The sequence below is a fragment of the Labrus mixtus genome, chromosome 5, assembly GCF_963584025.1.
Source record: "Labrus mixtus chromosome 5, fLabMix1.1, whole genome shotgun sequence".
NCBI lineage: Eukaryota > Metazoa > Chordata > Actinopteri > Labriformes > Labridae > Labrus > Labrus mixtus.
In genome coordinates, this window is record NC_083616.1 from 30,151,271 (window position 1) to 30,174,215 (window position 22,945).

At 39.1% G+C, this 22,945-nt stretch overlaps 3 protein-coding genes across 5 annotated transcripts; 1 reads left to right on the forward strand and 2 right to left on the reverse strand.

Annotated features, from left to right (window-relative positions):
• Positions 1-1,039: 1,039 nt before the first annotated feature.
• zcchc8 (zinc finger, CCHC domain containing 8) lies at positions 1,040-7,991 on the reverse strand. The gene is made up of 14 exons (XM_061038940.1): positions 7,780-7,991; positions 7,591-7,630; positions 7,435-7,509; positions 6,393-6,495; positions 6,242-6,313; positions 6,039-6,142; positions 5,718-5,783; positions 5,558-5,618; positions 5,330-5,466; positions 5,070-5,212; positions 4,824-4,936; positions 4,269-4,355; positions 3,815-3,935; positions 1,040-2,721 (listed from the first exon to the last, which is right to left on the reverse strand). Exons 1-14 carry the CDS (start codon positions 7,973-7,975, stop codon positions 1,742-1,744), a joined length of 2,298 nt encoding a protein of 765 aa, XP_060894923.1. The 5' UTR covers positions 7,976-7,991; the 3' UTR covers positions 1,040-1,741.
• A 1,852-nt stretch (positions 7,992-9,843) lies between these two features.
• Positions 9,844-12,873, forward strand: si:ch211-110p13.9 (uncharacterized protein LOC562347 homolog). 2 transcript variants are annotated; one of them, XM_061038944.1, is made up of 4 exons: positions 9,844-10,140; positions 11,612-11,741; positions 11,826-11,959; positions 12,046-12,873. In XM_061038944.1, exons 1-4 carry the CDS (start codon positions 10,009-10,011, stop codon positions 12,808-12,810), a joined length of 1,161 nt encoding a protein of 386 aa, XP_060894927.1. In that variant the 5' UTR covers positions 9,844-10,008; the 3' UTR covers positions 12,811-12,873. The 2 variants fall into 2 exon arrangements, with proteins under 2 accessions (XP_060894927.1, XP_060894928.1); XM_061038945.1 differs by having other exon boundaries at positions 9,846-10,140; positions 11,833-11,959.
• Positions 12,874-14,234: 1,361 nt separating this feature from the next.
• On the reverse strand, positions 14,235-21,892 carry rsrc2 (arginine/serine-rich coiled-coil 2). Of its 2 annotated transcripts, none has more exons than XM_061038943.1 (10): positions 21,744-21,892; positions 18,757-18,901; positions 18,357-18,397; positions 17,005-17,168; positions 16,733-16,864; positions 16,481-16,597; positions 15,636-15,721; positions 15,288-15,553; positions 15,084-15,173; positions 14,235-14,961 (listed from the first exon to the last, which is right to left on the reverse strand). In XM_061038943.1, exons 1-10 carry the CDS (start codon positions 21,747-21,749, stop codon positions 14,779-14,781), a joined length of 1,230 nt encoding a protein of 409 aa, XP_060894926.1. In that variant the 5' UTR covers positions 21,750-21,892; the 3' UTR covers positions 14,235-14,778. The 2 variants fall into 2 exon arrangements, with proteins under 2 accessions (XP_060894926.1, XP_060894925.1); XM_061038942.1 differs by having other exon boundaries at positions 15,084-15,167; positions 15,276-15,553.
• Between the last annotated feature and the right edge of the window lie 1,053 nt (positions 21,893-22,945).

Genomic DNA, 22,945 nt, shown 5'->3' on the forward strand with positions numbered 1-22,945 from the left:
CACTTCTGAGAGAGCTGAACGATTTTTACACAGAAACACTCAACAACCTACGTTAAGGAATTTAAATTAAGTGACATATGCTTGTACTTTTTTCTGGCAAAGGTACATGTCCATATTGTGGAGCAGTTCAATGTCATTTTTTTTTGTAATAGTTCAAAACAAACTAAATGTTAGATTTTAAAGCTGCTATGAGGAGCTCTGTTTTCACTGAATTTGGCGCCCCCTGTGGACAAAACCTTAAAGGTGCACTATAGAGTTTTAGGAGAGAAATGTTTAGATTTAGATTTTAGATTTTTACTTTTATTGATCAAGGGGAAATTTCGGTGATTTCGGTGAAATTATCAGTGAAACTGTAACTCTCTTGGTAGCTTTTTTTAGCTCCAGAGTTCCAGGGACCCATTTTTTCCTTTGAATAAAGTTTGTGTATTTAGTTCAGAAAATATACCATATAATTGTTTCCTGATCAGATGAAAAAAAGGTGTTAAGCACAGAGGTGCTGCTTGCCAACACAGGCAAGGTAGGCAACTGCTTGGGGCCCCAACCAGTAGTGGGCCCCCCGAGGGCTGACAATCTTTAAACTATAGCTTTGGCTTAAAATGTGCGAAGTTTGCAACTACAGTTTGAAACCTCCCTAAGGGGGCCCCACACAGCACTCAGTCTTGCTGGCTTCTGAGCGTGGCAGGCATTATGCTATGAAAACCTTCATCTGTCAATGGAAGTCATCACGAAGTTCATGGTTGAAATTTGACCACTTTACTACAGAAAGTCCAGATACCATTGCTTTCACATGACTTTGCAAAGGGTTATAATTCCACCCTTGTATTGGCCTTTTCTGCACACCCATGCACATGGGCCTGTGAATACATATTTGCATAAGTATGTACAGTTTGTAGGTGTGTGTGAACATTCAGTAGGCATGTATATGCAAGTCATTTACACATGAAGAGAGCTGCAAGTGTTCTGTGTGCATGCTAATGTTGGCTTTGTTGAATGTACAAATCTGTATTTAGACTTTTGATGCCTTATTCTGGCAGATCAGTTGGAAGAGGAAACAGACTTTATTGACACTAGTTGGATGAATTGCATACTAAAGGAATGTCAACAAGATATTCTAATGCCATAGAAAAAATGCAAACTGCTGTAGTAGTATGTCATTAGCAATGTGCATGAAAATCAACACGAGCTGATTACAGCAATACAGCGACGACTTGTACACTGAGCTCTTCTTAAAATGACTAAAACAATCAAACACTTCACATATGAGGCACCCTGTCCTGGGAAGATATAACCTGAAAGAAATCAGACCTGCATTTAAAAAATGTCTGCTGAATGAAGTAGTGCACTGAGCGAAATACAAGCTTCTTTGCTTTATGGTTTAAGAGCAATGTAAGAGGAACAAAAATAGAAAAACCATTTACAAACAATGATTCTGAAAAGAATGCACATGGGATATTGACAATTTTACAACTTTTACAATAAAATGAACAGCATGAGCAACGCTACTGTTACAAAAAAATATGCAACTAAATGGCCCCAGCTAAACTAAACCATTTGCTGTTGCAACATCCCTCAATGTCTCTCCCTTGTAGTATGATTACAGATCAAATGCATAAATCACAGAAATTCAGTGTGGTAAAAAAAAAATAAAGAGCTAAAACACATGCTTGACAAAACGGTCATGAAAATAAAAGTATGTGTTTTAAAAAAATGGTATCCTGGTCTTCCAAATCAAGAAAGTGTTTTACTTTTTCTTTGCCAAATTTCGAGGGGAACATTTAAGCAAGTCTCTGATCTTGAGGTACGTTCCTGTGGCTTCTGCAACTTCAGTGAATTCTGGCGTGTCTTCAAATTGAACAATACCAGCTGCGAAGTTGCTCCGATGAGGAACAGCTCCTATCTTCTCAAAGTGCTCAGGGGAAACACAATCTGCGGCACCCCCGGGCAGGACACCCTGATCAGGCTCCTGTTGGATGGATCCTTCCTGGATTTTCATCGAGTCTGGACTCTGAGGGCTGTCATCCTTGACTTTGACTGGACCTGGACTCTGAGGGCTGTCATGTTTGACTTTGACTGGACCTGGACTCTGAGGGCTGTCATGTTTGACTTTGACTGGACCTGGACTCTGAGGGCTGTCATGTTTGACTTTGACTGGACCTGGACTCTGAGGGCTGTCATGTTTGACTTTGACTGGTTCAGGACTCTGAGGGCTGTCTTCCTCGCCTTTGATCGGTCCAGGGCTCTGATCCTCCGGTTCCCTTTGATTGTCATTGTTCTGACAAGACTCTTCAGGTTTTGTTGTGTCCATCGCTTCTTCGCCCTCTTCCGTTTCTGTGTCCACATGCACAGGTGTGGACACGCTCGGTGAACTGGGTACAGGAGTTCCCGTTGCAGGTGTCTCAGAGTCACTGTTGGTGGCGGTGTCTGCGTTTTCTAGAGCTGCCCATATCAACCTCTGCTGCTCCTCCAGCTCCTCCAGTGACAGTTCATCCTCTGTTCCATCCCCAGTTTCATCAACCACTGTCCAGCTCCCCCCGCGCAGAGCCGGAGAGCCATTGGTGGGTGTGGGAGGAGGTGTACCTTTAGGGAGAGGGGGAGGAGTGGGCGTGGCAGGAGGAGTGCCATGGGGTAGAGGAGGAGGTGAACTGAAGCAAGGAGAGCCAGGGGGTAGAGGAGTTTGGAACTGGAAGTCCCCTGAGCCGTGATGATAAGGTGTTCCTGGGTCTGAAGACATGATTGCAAAGTTAAGACAAACAAACAAAGAAGCAACTGATTCAGTCAAAATATGTTTATAATAGAGGTGGGGCAAAATATAAAAGATATATAGCATCCTCAGGATTCATGTGGGGGAATAATCTAATCATAGGTGCCAAATTTTGAGTTTTTAAATTTTAACCCTCATGCATCACTATGGACATTTTTGTCCATTTGGTCAAATATTTCCTCTTCATCTGGCCATCATTTTTTCTGTGTTAGTGCATATGGCACCATTTTTTGTAAGACAGACTCTCTCTTGACAAATTTTGGAATGCACATTTTAATTTTTTAATAGATCAATAGAACACTGTGAAACATGTTTACGACCCTCTTAAGTCATTAAGGACAAAAATGTCCACTTACAAAAAAACTACTATAAAAATAGAACAGATTGATATTTTTTTCTACTTTTTTCTGCATACATCTCTTAAACAACTTCAGCCCTGCTCAAAACTACCAAACATTCAATCATTTTTAGGAATTTAACCAGTGCCAGTTTGATTACTTGATGTCACTGTTGTTATTCAAAACCACAAAAATTAGTTATTTTCCATAGAACAAATATTTGATGGCTGGGGGATTTTTTTTTAAATCAGTCTTGGATGTCAAAGATTATCCAAAATATTGACTTTGATGCATTGTTAGTTTTTGTGTAGCATCAGATTTAAAATGTAGTTCCCTGTTTGTACACTGGAGGGCGAAAATGTCCAATTTACAAAAACTGCTATAAGAATAGAAAAGATTCATATTGTTTTCTACTTTTTTTTTGCATAAATCTCTTAAACAACTCCAGCCCTCCATCTGTCCTCAATGTGTTCAATTTTTATAGCAGTTTTTTGGCATGGATATTTTTGTCCTTAGTGACTTAAGAGGGTAGTAAATTAAACTGATGCCTGACGGTTAAGAAAACGGGGCTCTTAAGAGATTTACTCGCCAAATTTTAATTTTAACCTTCTGCCTTGTAGCCAACTTGAAATAAACGTACTCTGTTCAGCTTACTTTTGAAGGACTTGGATGGCACAGAAGTATCTGACCGCTGATAAAAAGTGTCTTAAGTTACCTGATTCAATATCCATGTCTGAGCTTCTGTCAGACGTCCGATCAGGACTGGACCTCGTCTTCTTCCTCAGCTGGGGAGATGAGTCACATTCAAGCTGTCTCTTATTGCTGTTAGCACCGGGCTGTTCGCAGAGAAGAAGAATATGTGAACTTAAACAGCATATTTAATGTTTGTAAGGGGCTTATGTTTCTGCACCAATACGATGAGATTATAACAACCCTTCTACAACTTTGTATCTTACATTACAGCAGAATAATAAGAGTCCTACATATTTATTTTTAAAAAGAAGAATGTCATCTTGTTCTGATGAATGTGGTTGCACTAATGGAGGAACATTATATCCATAAAGTCAGGATGAAGTGGAGCTTCACTGTGGGATAGGGATTTATTCTAGTTTTAATGTAGTTTGTGTTGATAGGAAAAACTGAACCACCAGAGGCTTCAAGATAATCACCATGGGGAAGTTGTTGGACAGGTAGGCCGCGTAGTTTTGCTTCATGTGGCTGCTCTGCATTGGAATAGAGCTGTACTGCATGAACTCCTGCAGGTCAGAAGAAGAGAGAGTGTGAGCAGAGCAAAGGTTGTAAAGGTTTCATCCTGCCTCCAAATACACACCAAGTTTCTAATTAATGAGACAGAGTGTATAAACATTATGAAGCAGACGCCTTGAGACTGAAAGAAGAAGTAACACACACATACGTAACACTCCAGTAACAAACAAACTCCATGGATAGATAATAGCATCGATCAATCGTCATGGTTTCTTGAGTAAAATGAAGGTCTCGGTCTAATCTCAAAGTCTAAAGCATTTTTACTCGGTCTTGTCTCGGCTCTGCCTTGGTCTTGGTCTCAACACGTTATCGATCCCTAAATGTCTTGTCTTGGTCTTGGGGCACTCTGGTATCAGGTGTGTCTTGGTCTCGGTTAGTGTGGTCTCGACTAGGTAGACCTTTAAGTTTTTGATGGACACACTGCTCTCCTATCACTATGATCACTCTGTCAGACTTACATCTTTTATGTTTGGTGCAGGTACATTGAAACCCGGGAAATCCACCAGTTTGGAAACATCATAGGAGGTGTTTTGGGAATTGGCACCGTCTGTCGCATTACCATCATTGGAAACTAGAAACAAAAACAAACAAAAAAACTAAGTTTCAACCTAACCTCTGCATATTTCAGTATGAGTCTAACGTCTCGCACAAATTTACTCAAATGAAAACATCTGGCTCCACAAGACTTTCAATTCAAAACGTACCATTTCCATCATAAAGAGCCAGGCCGGAGTTTTCCATCTCTGCCTCTTTGAGCCAACCTGGTGGGTAGCCTAGCTGCCTCATGCGATAGATCAGAGGAGGGAGGGTGTTGCCATCGAGTCCCAGAGCAGTCAAGAGCTCCTCGCTATCATAAAGCACAACAGTGTACAACATTCAGAGATCAAGATCTACCTAAACTCACTACAGTAGATACTGCATGTTCAGTATGTTTTGTATGATGTGTATAAAATAAGAGTTGTGCCTCATGACTCCAGCCTTGTATTTAGCAAAGCGCTCCTCTACTTCATCAGCGTGGTATCTCTGGTTACTCTGCATGGACTGGTTGTTGCCCTGATTGAACTCCTTTCTTCTCTCGTTTATTGCAGCCATGTCTTTAGGCTACGAAGGTAAGATCGTGGACACATGGTTAATACAGTTATGACACTTTGATTGAGCTTGGTTCACAAAATAAACATCAACTCCTTCTTACCTTGGGACAGTCTCTCATCTGATGGCTGCTCAGACCGCAGTTGAAACAAATGGATTTTGGTCTACAGTGAACAGAAGTGACGACTCATTATATGCTTATGCACACACACACTGCAAAGCAGGTTAATATATAGAAGCTCGTTAAGTAACACCAGACGTACCTTTTATCTTTCATTTCTACTTCCACTCCATCCGTACCAATGACTTGGTTGAAAACCTGGTGATAGCTTTGTGACAATTCAGGAAGTTTTAATCATGCTTGTGCAAAGAAAACTCACAAAATCTACGTCTTCCTGTCTATTTTTGATTTAAAGCTCACAGTAGATTGTTTGGAATAAATTTAAATTTAGACGTCTTTTCTTTCCTCTATGGCGGAACAGTTTTCTACTTGTGCGTTACAGCTTCTAAAGAAATGACTCGACAGACAAAAGCTGTCGAGGTTCTGATGATGTCAGTGTCAATTTTCTCCATCTTAAAGATACGTTGGAACCTCCCATCCATCCGTCGTTTGGGGGTTTTCATTCACCAGAGGCTGGCCAAGTTTGTCAACACTGAAAGTAGTGAAATGTAAAACGCTTCCAACCACCTGAGACAGAGAAATAAGAGAACAGTTTGACATGTTGATATATTCTAAAAGCTCCCTTTTTGTGTTACACACAGACATTTTGTGACATTAAATACTCACTGTATAGGATTCTGTTTTTACTCCACTGAAGGACGACTTCTGTGGCTCTTCGTCTAAAGCAAAAGCTGAATTCTTCACACACAAAGAAAATGTTTTTTATTAGTAAGAGCTCACCTTTAATTACTCACATAGTCACATTTTGGATTCATACCTGTGCTTTAATTTGATAGGTGGTTTTTTTCGTTTCATTGCCCAGCTGCTGATGCTTCAAAATCACACTGCAGATACCGTCTTCAATTTCTTGACGACATTGTCTAAAGAGAATAGAATAGAATAGAATTACTTTATTGATCCCAAACTGGGAAATTGTGGCGTTACAGCAGCAGGTTTTCCAAACACACAATATGAGTTAAAAACACAATGTAAGAATGTGAATATATACAACCAGGATTTAACTAAACATTACTAGTCTTAAATATAAAAGATTAAATGTAAATGTGCAAAAACAGAGTTGTAAATGGACAGTATTGACATAAGTTAAAGTGCATGAGTGTAGACATGTTATCAGCAGAAACTATTCAATATAACGGCGAGTAGACAGACAAATGAAGTTCCACCTCTGGAACTCCCTCCCACCACAAATCCGTAATATCGACTCTCTCTCCATTTTCAAATCTCATCTCAAAACACATCTTTTTAAACTGATCATTCTCCACCCGGTCTCATAACTCCTTTACATCCTGTGTTGTTACTTTGTTGTTTTTATCTCTGCTCTGTAAGGTGACCTGGAGAGTTTTGAAAGGTGCCTTTAAATAAAATGTATTATTATTATTATTATGAAGACACACCTTTACCTTTTACGTCTCTTACAAACATACACAGAGCAGTGAGGGTGATACGGTCTAAATATCACAAATACATTTGCAACCTTTTTGGAACCGAAACGTTGCAAATGTATTTGTGCAATCTAGACATTGTGCAGGAGTTTTGTTGCAACAGAAAATAAAAAAAATATCCCATATTGGGGGTGGGTAGGACTTACATTATTGTTGCTGTTGTATGGAGAAATATCTTATGCGCCCAATTTAATTATCTCAAGATATTCTTTCTTACATTTTGGGACTTCAGGGACTCCGTAGTTTTGGGATACCGCCTGTGTTTTTTATTTTTAAGTATTTCTGGTAGATTTCAGTTCCATGTTTGTGCAAACACAAGACAGCTGCACACATTTAGTGATGGGAAATGATGCTTACTTGGATATTATGTTGTTTGCATAAAGGATTTGAAGCACTGGTCCGTCAATGTTGACATCTTCCATTGTGATCCCGCTGAAACATCAGGAGGAAACATTAGTGTTTGATCTTCAGTTTCGTTTTATTATGAAGTTAAACGACAGTTAATGTATTTACCTTGGTCGTGTGAGGATGTTTAACTTTCTTCTCAAACCTTTATGTGATCTTAGAGTTAAAGAAAAACGACATAAATACAATAAAAACAGACATTAACAGACATTTTTCAGGTGGTGATGTTTCTGTTTACAGACAGAAGGCTAACTATGCTAACATGATGCTAACAGCTAGCTGTAGCAGACAGAAGGATATTCTCCTCCGTGAGTCTCTGGATGTGGTCATCAAACTCCTCCAGTCTGCTCCGGACCCGGCTCGTCTCCTCCGGCTCCCCCTCCTCTTCATCATTATCATCATCTGTGAAGCGGATGTGTGTCGGGACGAGAGGAGCAGAGTCATCATCGAGCTGCTCAAAGAGCTCACTATCCCCGAAATCAACTTCAGCCATCTTTATCCAGCTTCAACAGCGCGCGCGCACACACACACACACACAGACACACAGAGTTCAGAGGTGAAATCAACTGCTCTTCGTCCTGATTGGTCCTCCTGCTGTCACCTGACAACCAGTTAAACACAGTGAAGTGTGCCCTCAACGTTGTATTTAAGGTTCACTGAACAACAGATTAGTTAACAGGATAAGATAGATCGCTTTTGTATTGTTTTAATGTGTAAATCTACATTAGTAAATGTATAACATTGTGTATAGAGGGAGTATAATGTATATTTATATAGTAATATTGTTGCTCTATGAAATATGGAATATAAACGTATAGAAAGCATATAATAGTTTATAACTATAGTCTGACTATAATTAATCATTTATGGAAGCTTTTCATTTATTTATTTTTTTTCCCTTTTATTGTTTTGATTTGGTTAACTGACAACTGTTTTCTGTTTTGTGAAATTAGGTTACTTTGTTTGTTTTTTGCAGCTGTTCTTGTTTTGATATACTGTATAAATGAAATGTTCACAGGGTAGGCATCATAAGCCTCGGCTTCATCCTACACCTTTTCGGCCATTGTTTTCTTTTTTATTATTATTGTTCATGTATGTTTTATGCTTTGTGGTCATGGACCAAAATAAATATTTACTACTACTACTACTTTTCCCCACCTATGTATATGACAAGTTTTGGCCTAAAATTAAGAAAAAATAGCACATAGCGTACTTTTTACACTGTATGCTACACGATGCTCACATTAAAATTTTGATAAAGGTACAGCCCATCAATGTTGAATGATGTATGGAAGCCATAAAAATAATAATAATACACCTTATTTGTATAGCACCTTACCAAAACAAGGTTTACAAAGTGATTCACAGGATAAAAACAACAGTCGTAAAAATGTTAATCATAAAACACTATCAGGACAGAAATTGCCATCATTAAAACAATACAGAGAATATGCCAAGAGACTGCAGATGTAAATTAGCCTAAGGCTAACTCTGGTGCAATGCATCAAATGGTTACATTTATGTTTAAATTGCACATGATCCCTTGCAAATAAAGTTAAAATTGAATTGAATAAACAATAAAATATTTAATTTTTTGATTTTTATTCAGCATGCATCTGTACATTTTTACTCCGTTTTCCATGATATGTTGATATGGAGTGTCTGACATGTCTGGATATTAGGTCAGCCCTGTTTCTTATTAAGGATGTGCAAAACGACAGTTTGTAGTAATCATATTTGAGACCGGTAATGTTCTTTGAGTTACCCGGAAATCCTTAATCTAAGACAGGGGCCCCTGTGTCCAGAGAGATGCCCAAGAACAGGAAACAGATGTCCTCATGTGTCCTGTGACATTATGTATAAATAGCACTCTCATTGTATGTTCGCATGGGATCATTATTGGCTTTATGATTCTCCTAGGCAGACGAGTCTAGTAAAGCTGAATTTTGCTTAATAAATAATATTCTTTGAAAGCAAGTCAGTCTCAATGGCAAATTTCTTCATCATCAAACATATCAACAACTGAGGAAACCACATCAGATATCAGTTGTTTCCTGCAAGATCTTGACTGATTTATCTCGTTCTCCCAGAAAAACAAACAGTGGTTTTCCCGTGATTAGGAGTTAATTTCAGCTATTTTCTCTAGATCTCAACAAATTTACGGGAAAATCAGTTTTGTTATCTCGAGATAACGACATAAATCAGTAGAGATATAGCGTAAACACCTGGTAACAAGGAGTAAAATATAATACATGGAAGTATGTCCGTCGTCTGATGCAGTTTCGTTGCCCTTTTTTATACATACGCTTCATTTATCACAACTTCTTAGGTCTGCAAGACAGAACTGAGGGCTGAACAATGCTACGTCATTTGTTACGTTTCGTCGTGCCTCCTCGCGTTTTTACGTCAGTTTGATTTCTCTACTTTTGCTTACATGGTTGTAGTGAATTACTCAGCTTTTTCTACAACACAGAACACATTAAAACACATTAATGACAAAGTGAGAAGCTTCGTTTGCCTTCAGCGATGTCCAGCAGCTCCACCATCCACCTGACCTTACCGCAGTGGGACGGGGGGTCGCGGAAAGTTCGCTTCATTTACCTGGCGAACCCATGGGCGAACCTCACGTCGTTCAGCCTCACAGAGTGTCCCAACCAGGTGAGTTGGTGCTGCATACTCTCAATATATGTTATGTGTCTAACTCATTAAAGGAAGGGGATAGTTTTGTTTTTATGACTTAATTTCCCAGAAGCCCAGCTAGAGGATTCAAACAATCCCTTCACTCAAAGCTCCTGTGAGGGAGTTTTATCTGGTTATGAAACAATCTGAATACAACGTTGATGCCTCTGTATGAGATAGAAAAGCTAACATGACCATCAGAAATATGATTGATTATTTCTATATGCTTATTTTTTTAAGCCTGTAATTGCTGCCATGGGTAGGTGGCTGTTCGATCTGAGGAGTCCCTCTGCACCTTTAAGAAAAAGCTAAAGACCCAGCTCTTTCATGAATACCTACTAACTTAATGATGATGGTCTCCATATTATTGATGATGATGATGGTAATGACGATGGTTTTTTGTTTGATAACGACGACTTATAAGATGGTTTCTATACTGATTAGAGCTCTCAAGAACTGCCCTCAATGTTGTGCTTTACCTCTGGTCACTTCCTGTCAGCACCTGTGTGTCCAATCAGACTCAAAGCTGATCGTTTGCTCTTACTGACATTGTTCCCTTTTCTCTAGATCCTTGCTTGTGTTGTTCTTACTCTCTGATGTACGTCGCTTTGGATAAAAGAGTCTGCTGAGTGAATTGTAGAATAAACAGAACCGGTTACAGCCTTCTTCAGTTCCATTAGCAGATATAATAATGAGTGATATATTTAACTTAAGACAGAAGGATGAGATTTTTCATCACTATGAAAAATACTACCAACACATGTACAGGTGTCGGAAACAGCGGAATAAAGACTTTCCGAGTTGTAAAATGCACATGAATGCCAAAGAATTAGGGGCCTGACTTGACGTCATAATCGTCATCACATGTTTTGTTAATGTTAATGATACTTTTTTATTAATTCACGTATTGCACATCAACTTTTTACTCAACTATAACTTGTAAGAGAGACATTCCTCACATCTTCTTCGTAGCATCCAGGCTGTTTGTTGTTGTTGTTGTTGTTGTTACAACATTCAGACTTTTCAAACTGTAATTGCGTGAACACACTGAAGTCGGAAGAACGACTTCCCAACTTGGAAACTGGGACGTCCGAGGAGCACCTGAATGCAGCATTACTCTCAAAGTTCGGTTTCAACAATAATAATAATAATAATAATAATAATAATAATAATACATTTAATTTGTAACGCACTTTACATTTTACAAGTGCTACAAAGTGTTTCACTGGGGACTTTAAATATCCTGAAAAATTGGTCCCATACCATGTTTCCATAATTTAGTTTTTAACATTGATGGCATTTATACAAACTATTACAAATTACTTTAATGTAGTTCCTAACTTCTTTCTTGAAATGATCTTTTTCTTCGTTTCACTTTTCTCCATTTCTTAATAAAAAATACCCCGATGGCACTTTGATTTCAAACGTTTCATCTCTGTGTCTGTTTCAGAGTGCTGCCGTCCCTCTCTATTTAGGAGCCGATCTCTTCTCCAACACCGACATCCGCACCGAGAACCATCCGAGACACCATGCCAAGTTTGCCAAGAAAGGCTTGGCAACAAAGATTCACTTCTCCTCAGGTAAAATGCAAGAGAGGGCCAAAAAAAATCAATGCACACGCCTACGCACAGGAACATTTTTACAATTCCTTCTCCCTGTGTCAGCTTTCAGGTTCCACGGGTTGAAGGTGCCGACTGTAAATAACAGCCTCTGGTTCTACAGTATTCAAGGGCTTTTTCGAGTCGCCTTTGAGATGTACAGTAAGCAAGAGCAGCTCGCTGTGCTCGAGAACTTCCAGGTACAGAACACTACTACAGGATCTATTTGAAGCTTTTATGTAACATTTAATACATTTTGATATTAATAATTGCCGTTCCTTTTTAGGATGTTTGGAAAATGCAGATCAATGCCAGCCCTCTGAAAACGAGTTACAGCCTCAGTGTGCAGCTGGATTTAACACCATCCAGCAACATGCATGATGCACAATCAAAGGAGGAAATGTCACTACCTCGTGTTGGCCAGGAGTCGGTGGACGCGTACGATAGTGACACAGGTGACCCATCAGCGTCGGCCGATCACGATTATTGTACTCAGTCAAAGCAAACTTTTCACACTGAGCCATGCAGTCGAGACGTTTCCACAGTGAGACTAAAGCTGCAGGACTTGGATGACAAACTCTCTGAAAGCCCCGCAGACTATCTTGAGACCATCCTGCTGCTTTTAGAGACCGTTAATCAATGCATGAGCGGGAATCTGGAAGAAAAAGATGTGAAAGAGGCGGTGCTAGCCCTGCTGAAGGCCAAAGACTGGGGGGGTGTTTACTCCAGCCCGTTGCTCAGTTGTGTCGGACGCTGGCTCGGGCAGCAGTTTCACGCAGCCAACAGCAGCATCAGTCACAAAGTGGAGGGCTTTAAAGTTCACCACATCGAGAGGATCAGCGACTTGCCCCCCGCAGAGGAGCTGACCACGGAGCTGTTCCCGGAAGCCATGCGAACACTGCTGCTTCACTGGATGGGTTTGAGCGAGGAGTCCACCCTGGAGAAGAGACGCAGCGAGTACCCGATCCTGCTTCTCATCCTCGAGTTCGCCAACCACAACCTCATCACTGGTGTGGCTCACGTGCTGTACTCAAGTCTGATATGTAAATAGAGCTGGGTGGAAACAGAAAGACGTGCACTTTGATTATTCTAATAAATTAGTTTATTTTTTGAATGCAAAGTTGTGCTTTTGTTTTGACAGTCTTTGTTCTCTGCATTCTTATACCAGGTTTTGTAAAAAGTGGGCGGGCTGGGTGATCCTGTTACCATTACATAAATATAATTGCAGGTGACTCAAGCTGTCGATTTGAATCTGTATTATGTTATTATTCAATTATGTAGCAGGGCTGTCTTAAACATCATTTTAACCTTTGATGTCATACTAGTAAATCTCAAATTAAATGGACACCACAGCAACAAAAATAGATCATGTCCAAGGCATCCAGCTTTTGATTATTTTTTGTTTTTAATTATCATAAACTGCAGACGAACACTGTTTAAAAAGCACAAACACATTAGCACATCACCATACCAAACTGTGGCCAATGTACAGTATTTGTGCTATTCCTCTCAACACGCTTTTATTTTGAAATAGTTGTTTTTTCCAAAGCTTGGATACTTTTCAATACTATTAAGCACTAAATTAACAAGAGATTGTACAGTTTTTTCCTGTGGTAAAGACAAATATCCCAGTATCGAACACTTTGACCACATTATTATTATCTTCTGTTTGCTGTCAAGGTTGAAAGCTTAATTTAATAAATTATATTATAATAAAGTTTAATAAAACAGGTGCATATGGAGAGAAATCAATCCACGTAATGCACGTAGTCTGATTTGCATATATACATACAAATTTTCAGTTCTGTAACAATTCCAATGTGTTTGTGCAATTTAGACAGCACTTGTCAACTCCTTTGCCATCTGTAAGAGACATGGACGTAACTTTTTGCGTCTTTATTGAGTGTTGCTTTATTGAGAGTGTTGTTTAAAACATGGTGTCCAAAAGGTTTGAACATTTAAAACGACCTTATCGTACAGAAATCTAAACTGATACTGAAATAACTTTTGATGTTACCTTGAAACCCGGCCCTAGCACCCACATTGTCTTTATTTCAGCAAATTAAGTATTTATTAACTTGTGCCTTATGTTCGGGAGCAGGGCGACGCCCAAACCACACCTTCAACCACCTGATAAGCGTACAGGCTATACCACACCACCCTGTTTGTCTCAGTTTTTTGAGCCATCCTCTTTCCTTCATATTGTTTTAATTCTCGGCACAGTCTGGGCTGTGATCGGCTCGGGCAGGATTAAAACCCCCATCCTGAGACTCCCTCTGCCCTGCTGTCAGTCCATCCTCACAGACCAGCCGACTGACAACATCCTCGTCCATCGTAATCACGACCCCAACATACATTCACATGATCTATCATTAAATATCTCAGACGCATATTGTTGTGTCGTTGTCCTTGCTTGAGAAAAATGGATGGCCACACAAAACAAAAATGAATTAAAGTGACGTATGAAAAACAGTATTAGACACAAAACTAATTTATTTTTAACATCTGAAACATGTGATTCCTTCTCTCCCACACATCTTTGTCTGCTGCAGTCCTGAAGACAGTGTCTTTTATAACTCACTGTCTCTTCAACAGGAAACACAAACCTCTGGAATTCAGACCATTCTACATCGACTTCAGACACCTTCTTTAAAAAAGGATGTAAACAGTGTGCACTTAAACCACATTATATTCAGTCGTATGTTCAAACAATCACATATTAACATATATTTGAGGTTAAAAAAAGCTACCACATTAGTCAAACAAATATCTAACTGTAACCAGCATCGAGCAGTCCACCTGATGCTTTCTTTTGGTAGATGTACAGATTCACAATCACTGAGACCAACTCAGCATCCGGCTATTTACACGAAAATGTTCAAATGTGTAAGATATTTGTCATTAAATTAATTGCAGATTTCAGAGCAACATCCATGCAAGCTTGAAGGCTAGCGATGAGTTTATGGTCCTATATGATCAGACGAGTGTGGCAAACACAGCGGACGCAGGACGTCTAGCTCTAGATAGAATCCATCCCGCGGGAGAAGGAGGAGGTGAAGCCGAGGCCCATTCCCCTCTGGGTGTGCGTCTGCGAGCGAGCCATCTCGTACTGAACGTCGAGGTTCCTAAACATCTCTTCCTGCTTCTGAAGAGTCTGCATGCCCTCGTCGTTTAGTGGTTTGGGAGCTTCGGCTTCATCATCCTGCAAAGGCAGCGAAATAAGAAAATTAAAAACAACTCTGTGAATTTAATGTTGAAAAGCTAAAACGAACGATTTGTCTAAAACCTCGCTGAGTAAGAGAAAGAAACAAAAGTTATACTCACTTTAATACCCATTAGTTTGCGAAATTTATTATTTTGGTCCTTGTTCCCAAAGTTCAACTTCTCCCAGAGCTCAGCTGTCTGGGACTTGTCCTTACGGATTAAAAACAAAAACAATGAGCTTCATATACAAATGTTTGATATCTTGCTTTTCAAAACCGTCATATTCAAGTGTACATATTTTAAGTTGAAAACCCCTTGTCTCACCCCTTCTTTCTTTCCCTGCCATAGCATCTTCCTCTTTTTCTCCTGCTCTGCAAACTTCATGGGATTTACGGACGATGGGTTGTAGTAGCTGGGCACAGCGATGCCAGTCTCTGCCAGTGTTTTCGCTTGAAGGGCAGCCATCTGCGCTGCCATGGCAATCTGTGGCGTCACCTGCGTCCCAGAGGCCAGCAGAGCTGCAACGTTGAGGCCCGGGTTCGAGGCAGCTGCGGCTGCAGCAGCAGCAGCTACTGCAATGGGTGCAGTCACTGCAAATAAAATACATGGATCAGCATAAATAGGTCTAGATGAATCGAGGTTTTAATATTTGGACGGATAATCTCCTCTTACCTGCAGCGATCTCCTGCTGCTGCTGTTGCTGTTTCTCAAACATTTCCTTCTCCTTCTGCTCCTGCAGTTTCTTGGCTCGCTCCAGTCTGGGCAGAAAAACAAGTGAAGAGCATTTACTCAATTGATTTTAACACATATTGTGCTCACTGCTGCGTAGCCTAGAGGGAAAATGCAACCTGTGAGCAAAAGAATCATAGCCTTACATGTTGGAGACATCCACAATGTGTGACAAAAATAAACAGGGGAAAGTTAGGGATTGAAGAGAAAATGCAACAACGGTCCTCGGCCACACTAAAAATGTGGATGTGTAAGTTACACGGTCAGTGCTCGCAAGTCAAAGCCAAATCTCAACAAATTGTAAACATGAAAGAAACATGACAAAATCTGCCATAAAAGACTTTAACCTGCACAAAGAAAAAATATATTAGACTTTTTAAGTAATTTCTTTGCAAGAAATGAGCAGATATAAATGTTTCAGTGAATCTCTTTTATGAAGCGCTTTTGAAACAAATTAGAAATATTAAGTGAAATATACTTTAACAACCAGCTAAACACTCTGTTCACTGCACTGACAAAGGCGCTTGAATTGGCTTTAATTAACTCATTAATTAACCATTTAATATTGGGTTTAAAAATGTAAATGTGGGTTTAATATATTCTGATGAAAGCTGTATATTTGTTCCTTTTGTTCAAACAGAAGTTCCTTTACTCGTCTCATTGAGAGTTCCCTACAGTTTGTAACCAGTTGGCCCTCTGGCAGTGTAAACAGAATGAATGTGGCCCTCTTGGTAACTGAAGCTGCCGATCCCTGGTGTATTGAAATGTCATGTAAGCTGTTGTCTTGCCTCCTGGCCAGAGCCTCTTGTGCATCCATTGCTGTGTTTCGGCCCCGGAACGCAGGCGGATTAACGGGCGTACTGCGACTCTTTTTGCGCACTTTCTCGCTCCTCTTCTTTCGCTCTCTGGAGGGAAAAAAAGTTTTTAAAAAAAAAACAATAAAAATATTGTTAATTAAATGTGGAGTGGCAACCACTGCAAGAAAGAAGATCACAAACACTTGACCACTGCAAGACATTCAACACTTTGATCAAACCCACCTGCTCTTACTGCGACTTCTGCTGTGATGACGATGTTTGGTCCTTGAACCTGATCGAGACCGGGCCTTCTTCTTCTTGTCCCGGCTGCGTGATCTCGATCGCCGCTTGTCTTTACTTTTGCTGTGATGCCGCCTGAATGCAGTAGGATCAATATCAAAGTGTTTACTGTCAAGAATGAAAGTAGATCTAATGTATATTTAATGATGATAGAGATAGCTATAAAGCTTTCAGCAAAAGCATCAAGACGACGCATCGTCCATGACGGCACTGACCTCTCTCTGGAGTGTGACCTGGACATGCTTCGGCCTTTGGAGGGCTTTCTGTCTTTGCGCCTGGACCGCTCCTCGCCTTTCTCAGCGGAGAGTCTCTCTGGCTCTTCCTGCTCGTCTGTTTTTCTGTGTGATTTGGCTGACTTCTCAGAGTCCCTCTTTCGTGCCTGTTTTAAGAAGAAGTTGTCTCTTTCAGGAAAATAGTGCAACAAAAAGAGTTAGTACCATGGCTTACAGCAGAAGGTATGTAATAAGTTTTTGAGAGGCTGAAAAAAAACCTTGTCATTGCAAATCTACTGAAATAACATTAATAGGATACCATTCTGTAACCATGATAGCAAGAGTGAGAAGTCTGTCATACTCGAGTTTTTCCACTACACAAATGTCGACATAATTACAGGAATCAATCAAAGCAATGTTTGGAACCTCTCGGGTCTTTAATCTGTCTGCATGCAAACCTTAAAATGTGCCAATCCAGTCAGGGAAAACTGTCAATTTAGCAACAACATCAGTTCAATGATGCCTACATTTCTGAGCCTGAACCCACTCAAAGGTGACTTAGGGATGGGCATCCAACGTACTTAATTTATCTCACCGAAATCATACCACATACGATTAATGAATGTAAATAAAACAACAAGAATCACTTTCTTTATTACACAAATCCATTTATACAAATGTTTCCTCTATTTTTTTCAGTTCTAACTTCCCTCAGCGACATCTTTAGTGAAATTTTCACAGAATCGTCTTTCTCAGGTGAGCCGGAATAGGTCATCAAACTAAATATGGATGAATTACTCTGACAGGTAAAACTTTATAATCACTCAAGTTCCTCTTTGGCGTCATTAGCATAATAATGCCCATCCCTTGCTTAAAGAGATTCAAGAGTAAATGATCATGTTTCTGCTAAAAGTGTGAGGCATACAGAGTTTGAATGGCAGATAGTTACCTGTCCCAGTAGTAGACATATTATTTTGCTATGTCAGCAGGGTCTTCTGTTCAGTCTCTTCGTGCATTAGCACGCTGAGTATGATTTATTGTAGAAATGTTATCATGTGATCTACACACAGGATTTAACAAAAAAAAAATCTACTCTTCACCATTTCAGATAGCAAATACAAATGATGAGAGATATAGAAGGAGACATGTCAACAGTGGAAGGGTCAAAAAGGACCTCCCGCCATTTGAGCAAGCCCATCTATGTCTTCTGTTTTTTTAAATTTGGTTATTGTAGCTTTTTATGATGTAACAAAACATACTCACCTCGACCAAAAAACTAACAAGAATTACAACTTATGACCTTTCAAAATCACATCAAATGTGTTTCTAGTCATAGAAATAAATGTTTTATTTACCTCCTTGCTCCTGCTGCGACTCCGTCTGTTTTTTCTGTCACCTGGAAACAGCAGAGGAGAGTCATATAGTTATAACTGACCTTTACAATAAAATCACAAATAGAAGAACACATTTTTAAAAACATACACTGAAGCATTTGATATGGTTAGTTGACCAGTCTGAAGTGGAGTCGTTTGGGAAATGACCCTTTCAATGATGACATGATATCTGAACTTTGAAATGAAAATTACAATGTAGACTGAATTTAAAAAATCTATCAAATTCCAACACTACATGTTCGTGATGAATCAGGTTTCTATGACTCAATCATAGGGCGCCTGAAATCTCACGAGTGTGTATGCAGCGTCAAATGATTTCATACCATACATATCATGTTCAGTGATGTTACTTCATACTAACGTTTTCTGTCCCGGGAGCGTGACCTCGACCGTGAGTGGTGGTGTTTAGAGCTTCTAGGAGATCGAGAAGCCTCCATGCTGTGTTTTTTTCTGTGATGAACTGGGGAGTCTGTTCTGGTCAAATCGTCCGAGTCATTGTCACTGGCCTGCAAGAATTAAAAAAAAGAAACACCATCGGCAAATTAGTGAGGTAGAGTATGCTCAAGAATCAATGTCCTAGTTTGAATTATCCTCCCAAAGGCAAGCAGTCTGAACTGTTTCTAAAATAAGCCTGTTTGAAAACCTGAATATGAATGAAGCTAAAAATAGAGATGAATGATAAAGACTTAAGACTATGGACTGATTCCTTGCATCGAGCTTTTCAATTCAAATGAGATTCACACCAACAATGACAGTCTGCTCGACTTCATCATGTCACTGTATCCTGAATCTGTTTTTACTACAATGAGGTTTGTTTCTAAGAAAGGCTTATGCTGAAATAATAGGTAACTAACTTACTTCACCTAAATGTTAATCAGGTTGCTTTTATTCTCCTTTATGCATCTTATCTTAATTCTTATTCTTAGTCATCATCATCAATCCGCGTGTCTGTGTCTGCTTTACTGTCTGTTTGTATGTCTATTTTACAGTGTTTTTATATCATGTGTGTTATTTCCTAAATGCCTAACCAGGGACAAATACTGCAAATTAGCCATGGCTAGAAGTCCTATATACATTGCATCGGTTTCACTTTAATAATATGCAACAATGCATGCATGTATTGTCCCTGACAAATGGGTCAGGGCCCAAATAGGGACAAGAGTTTATCCCTTCGGCTATCAGGCTATTGAATGCTGAACAAGTCTGTCATCGTATTAGGAAATTGTAGATTGATAGCGCTGGCTTTCTCACTTGACGACCTGTTCATCTGTTGAACTGTTGTTACTGACATGTGAATGTAACTGTTTGAATGCTGTGGTGATGTGTTTGTTTCCTTTATGTTGTCTTTGCGTTTTTCAATGGCTCGGTAGGTTGTGAAACTGAATTGCCCTTCTGGGATAAATAAAGTTTTCTGAATCTGAATCTGAAGAGTTGGAAATTAGCAATAGCTATATCCTCTTTCTGCAGCACATCAGTTTCATGTTCTGCATTGAAACTATGTTAAACTGCATTGTCACTACGAAATAAATAAATTCAATTTAAATGTATTGTCCCTGATAAATAAATAAATGCAGCTCTCGATGATTAAAGTTGAGGGTTTAAGGGTTGGTCAGATTTATTTAATGTGATCGGTGTCAGGCAGCTATCAACAAGCTCTAAAATAATAATAAAGCACTTATCAAAACCAACGTCACAGAGTGCTTTACAGAAAAAAGAAAAAATCCCAACAGTTAAATACACAACAATAAAATCCTGTTAAAAACATGAAAAATAAAACAACAGTGCAGCAATCATCCAATTAACAGAGAAAAGAGAAACAACTGAGACAAAGATTGGCTAAAGTTAACAGTAAAACAAATAAAAACATCCTGGATGAAAATAGGGCTGGGAAATATATCGAGTTTTTAAGATATATTGATATATTTTCAAACAAGATAACGGGTAAGACGATATCGTTAATATCGATGTAGTTTATGTTGCATTAAAATAACATTAGAGGTGCCAGGTCACCTTTTTCTCATCTCACTGATGATGACTGTCTGTCCCTCTTAACCCTGCTCCTCCTCTCTCTCTCTTTTATTGTATTTAAGCAACATTTGTATTTTATAATATTACTTTTTAATTTCACAAACAGGTAGTTTATTTTTTCATGTGTTTTCACTGTTAATAAAATACATATCGATATATATCGAGTATTCAGCTAATCAATATCGAGATATGAGTTTTGGTCCATATCTCCCAGCCCTAGATGAAACAAGGATTATAAGAAGGCCTTAAGATAAAAATGTGTTTTTAAAAGAAGATATTGATGTAGCTAGTCTGAGATGGTCTGAATGTGACACTAAAACACTTTAGGTGGTGTAGTGAAGCCTGAAGAAACTCTTAACTTTAACCCCAAATTATTTTATTTTTTTAAAGTGAACCGTCCAGCAGAAGATAAACGGCCTCTGTTATAAACAGTGACATGTAAGATTAATCTTGCATATTTAGTTAGTGTGTAGTAGTGTTAGATTGTAATAATGTCCCATTAGAGACAGTGTAGTAAGGCTCACCCTTTCACCATTCTAGGAGGAAAAACAACGCAGCATACTACTGAATATTAACAGTTAATAATGGTGTGACCCAGAGGGGATTTAGAGGTAGTTATACCCTATGGTGATTGAAAATTAAGTGTGTATACTATTACTCCTCTACTACACCACTGCCCTGCCTTAATCTAAACCAGGGATGGGCAACTTTGGTGACAGCAGGGGCCACATTCATTTAACTCTCACTGCCAGAGGGCCAAATTAAACGATTACAGTCAAATTATGTCTCAAATTTAACTCAACATATACCAGTGATCAAATATTATCATGGACATATTTCTGGTTTTCATGATTTCATGGCAGATTTCAGTATGTTTTCTTCATGTTTCCAATTAATTGATGTGTAAAAAATTTACCTGAGGGTTGATGGGGGCCGCATGTGGCCCCCGGGCCGCCAGTTGCCCCCCGATCTAAACATAACAACACTTTGTAGACATCACCGAGAACAGAACTGTTTTAGTTCATTACTAACTGGTCATCTGGTGGATGTCATAGCAATGCTGTGTAGGCCCAAACAAAGTATGACCAGAATAAATAAAGAAACATCAGTCAATCTAAATATAATTTAAGTTAGCATCTATGCTAACCACTTTAGCTAAACCCGACGACGCTCGCCATTCATACCATCAGATGGCTAAGCTAACTTAAGCTAGCCGCCATCTTTAAGAGAGAGAAACATAGCTCCAGAAAACTGAGAAACTCGAATTCACGTTGTTTAGAATGACGTAGGTCTCCTTTATCGTTAGGTAATAGTACTTACCGACATAATGCTCGAAGGCGTTGAATATATGCGGATGTTTCGGTTCACCGTGCAGACGGTCACGGAGAAGTAGCTAGCTGCTGAACAGCCGTAGTGTGTGTTGCCAGAATAGGATGATCTGGGTTGCCAGGTGCGTCTTGAATCCCCCTAATGCGGTCAAAAACAGAGCCGGTGAACCCATATTAAACGAACCAGTAAACGATTAAAAGGGCACGATAAATGGGTAGATAGGCTGTTTATAAAAGGTTCCATACAAACAAAAATATACAAACAAAAAATAGGAAAAACAGAACTCAGCTTGGTCAGACTTTAAATCACAACTTGTGGTAGCCTATGCAAATATCAGTAAGAGAAGAGGGAAGTCAGAGGAGAGAGAGGAAAATACATCAACATGATAACAACAAAATGTATTAATAGGTTAAATAAAAGTGTAGGACAGAGCAGGATCCCATTCATTCAGGGACAACTGGGAAAATAAAGGAAAATAAAGGAAAGGGCCCCACTCCTCTCTGAGAGGATCCTTTCAATGTAGCCTGTATCGAATATGAATTATCTTTAAATGCTTACATTTCTTTAACTTTAGGAGAATCCGACATCTCAATGATTTTTGGAATGTGCTTTTACTCACAACAGATAACGTTGTTGATATATCATTAAACCACGTTATAATAGAAAGAGGATTTCCAACCTGGCAACCACCATCCAGGCTCTTCCCCGCCCCCTTTGTGTGAGGAGGATAAAAGCTTGATGTCTAATGTTTAGGTTTAAATAACCTTAAACCTTAAACTTTAAACTTTAAACTTTTTTGATTGTTTGTACATGTAAACGTTTTGGGCTGATGTCCAAAGCTGGCTGTAGGCTTATGTCCTTGTATGAAGATGTAGGAAGTTATCAGTCTTTAAAGACAGCCAGTCTTTAAAGACTGATAACTTCCTACATCTTCATACAAGGACATAAGCCTAATCATTTCAAACATTGTTAACCTTGTCATTATTTTGGGTAAATATCATATAAATACGTGTAAATGGTGTTTTTGTTTGTTTGTTTTATTTGGATCCCCATTAGCTTCAGCATAGCGAGAAGCTATTCTTCCTCCGTTTATATTGTGACAATACATTTTACAAATTCGTATTATATATTATTCTTTTCACACTACACAAACATTCCACAACATTTCTAAAATAACAAAAAATAATAGACAA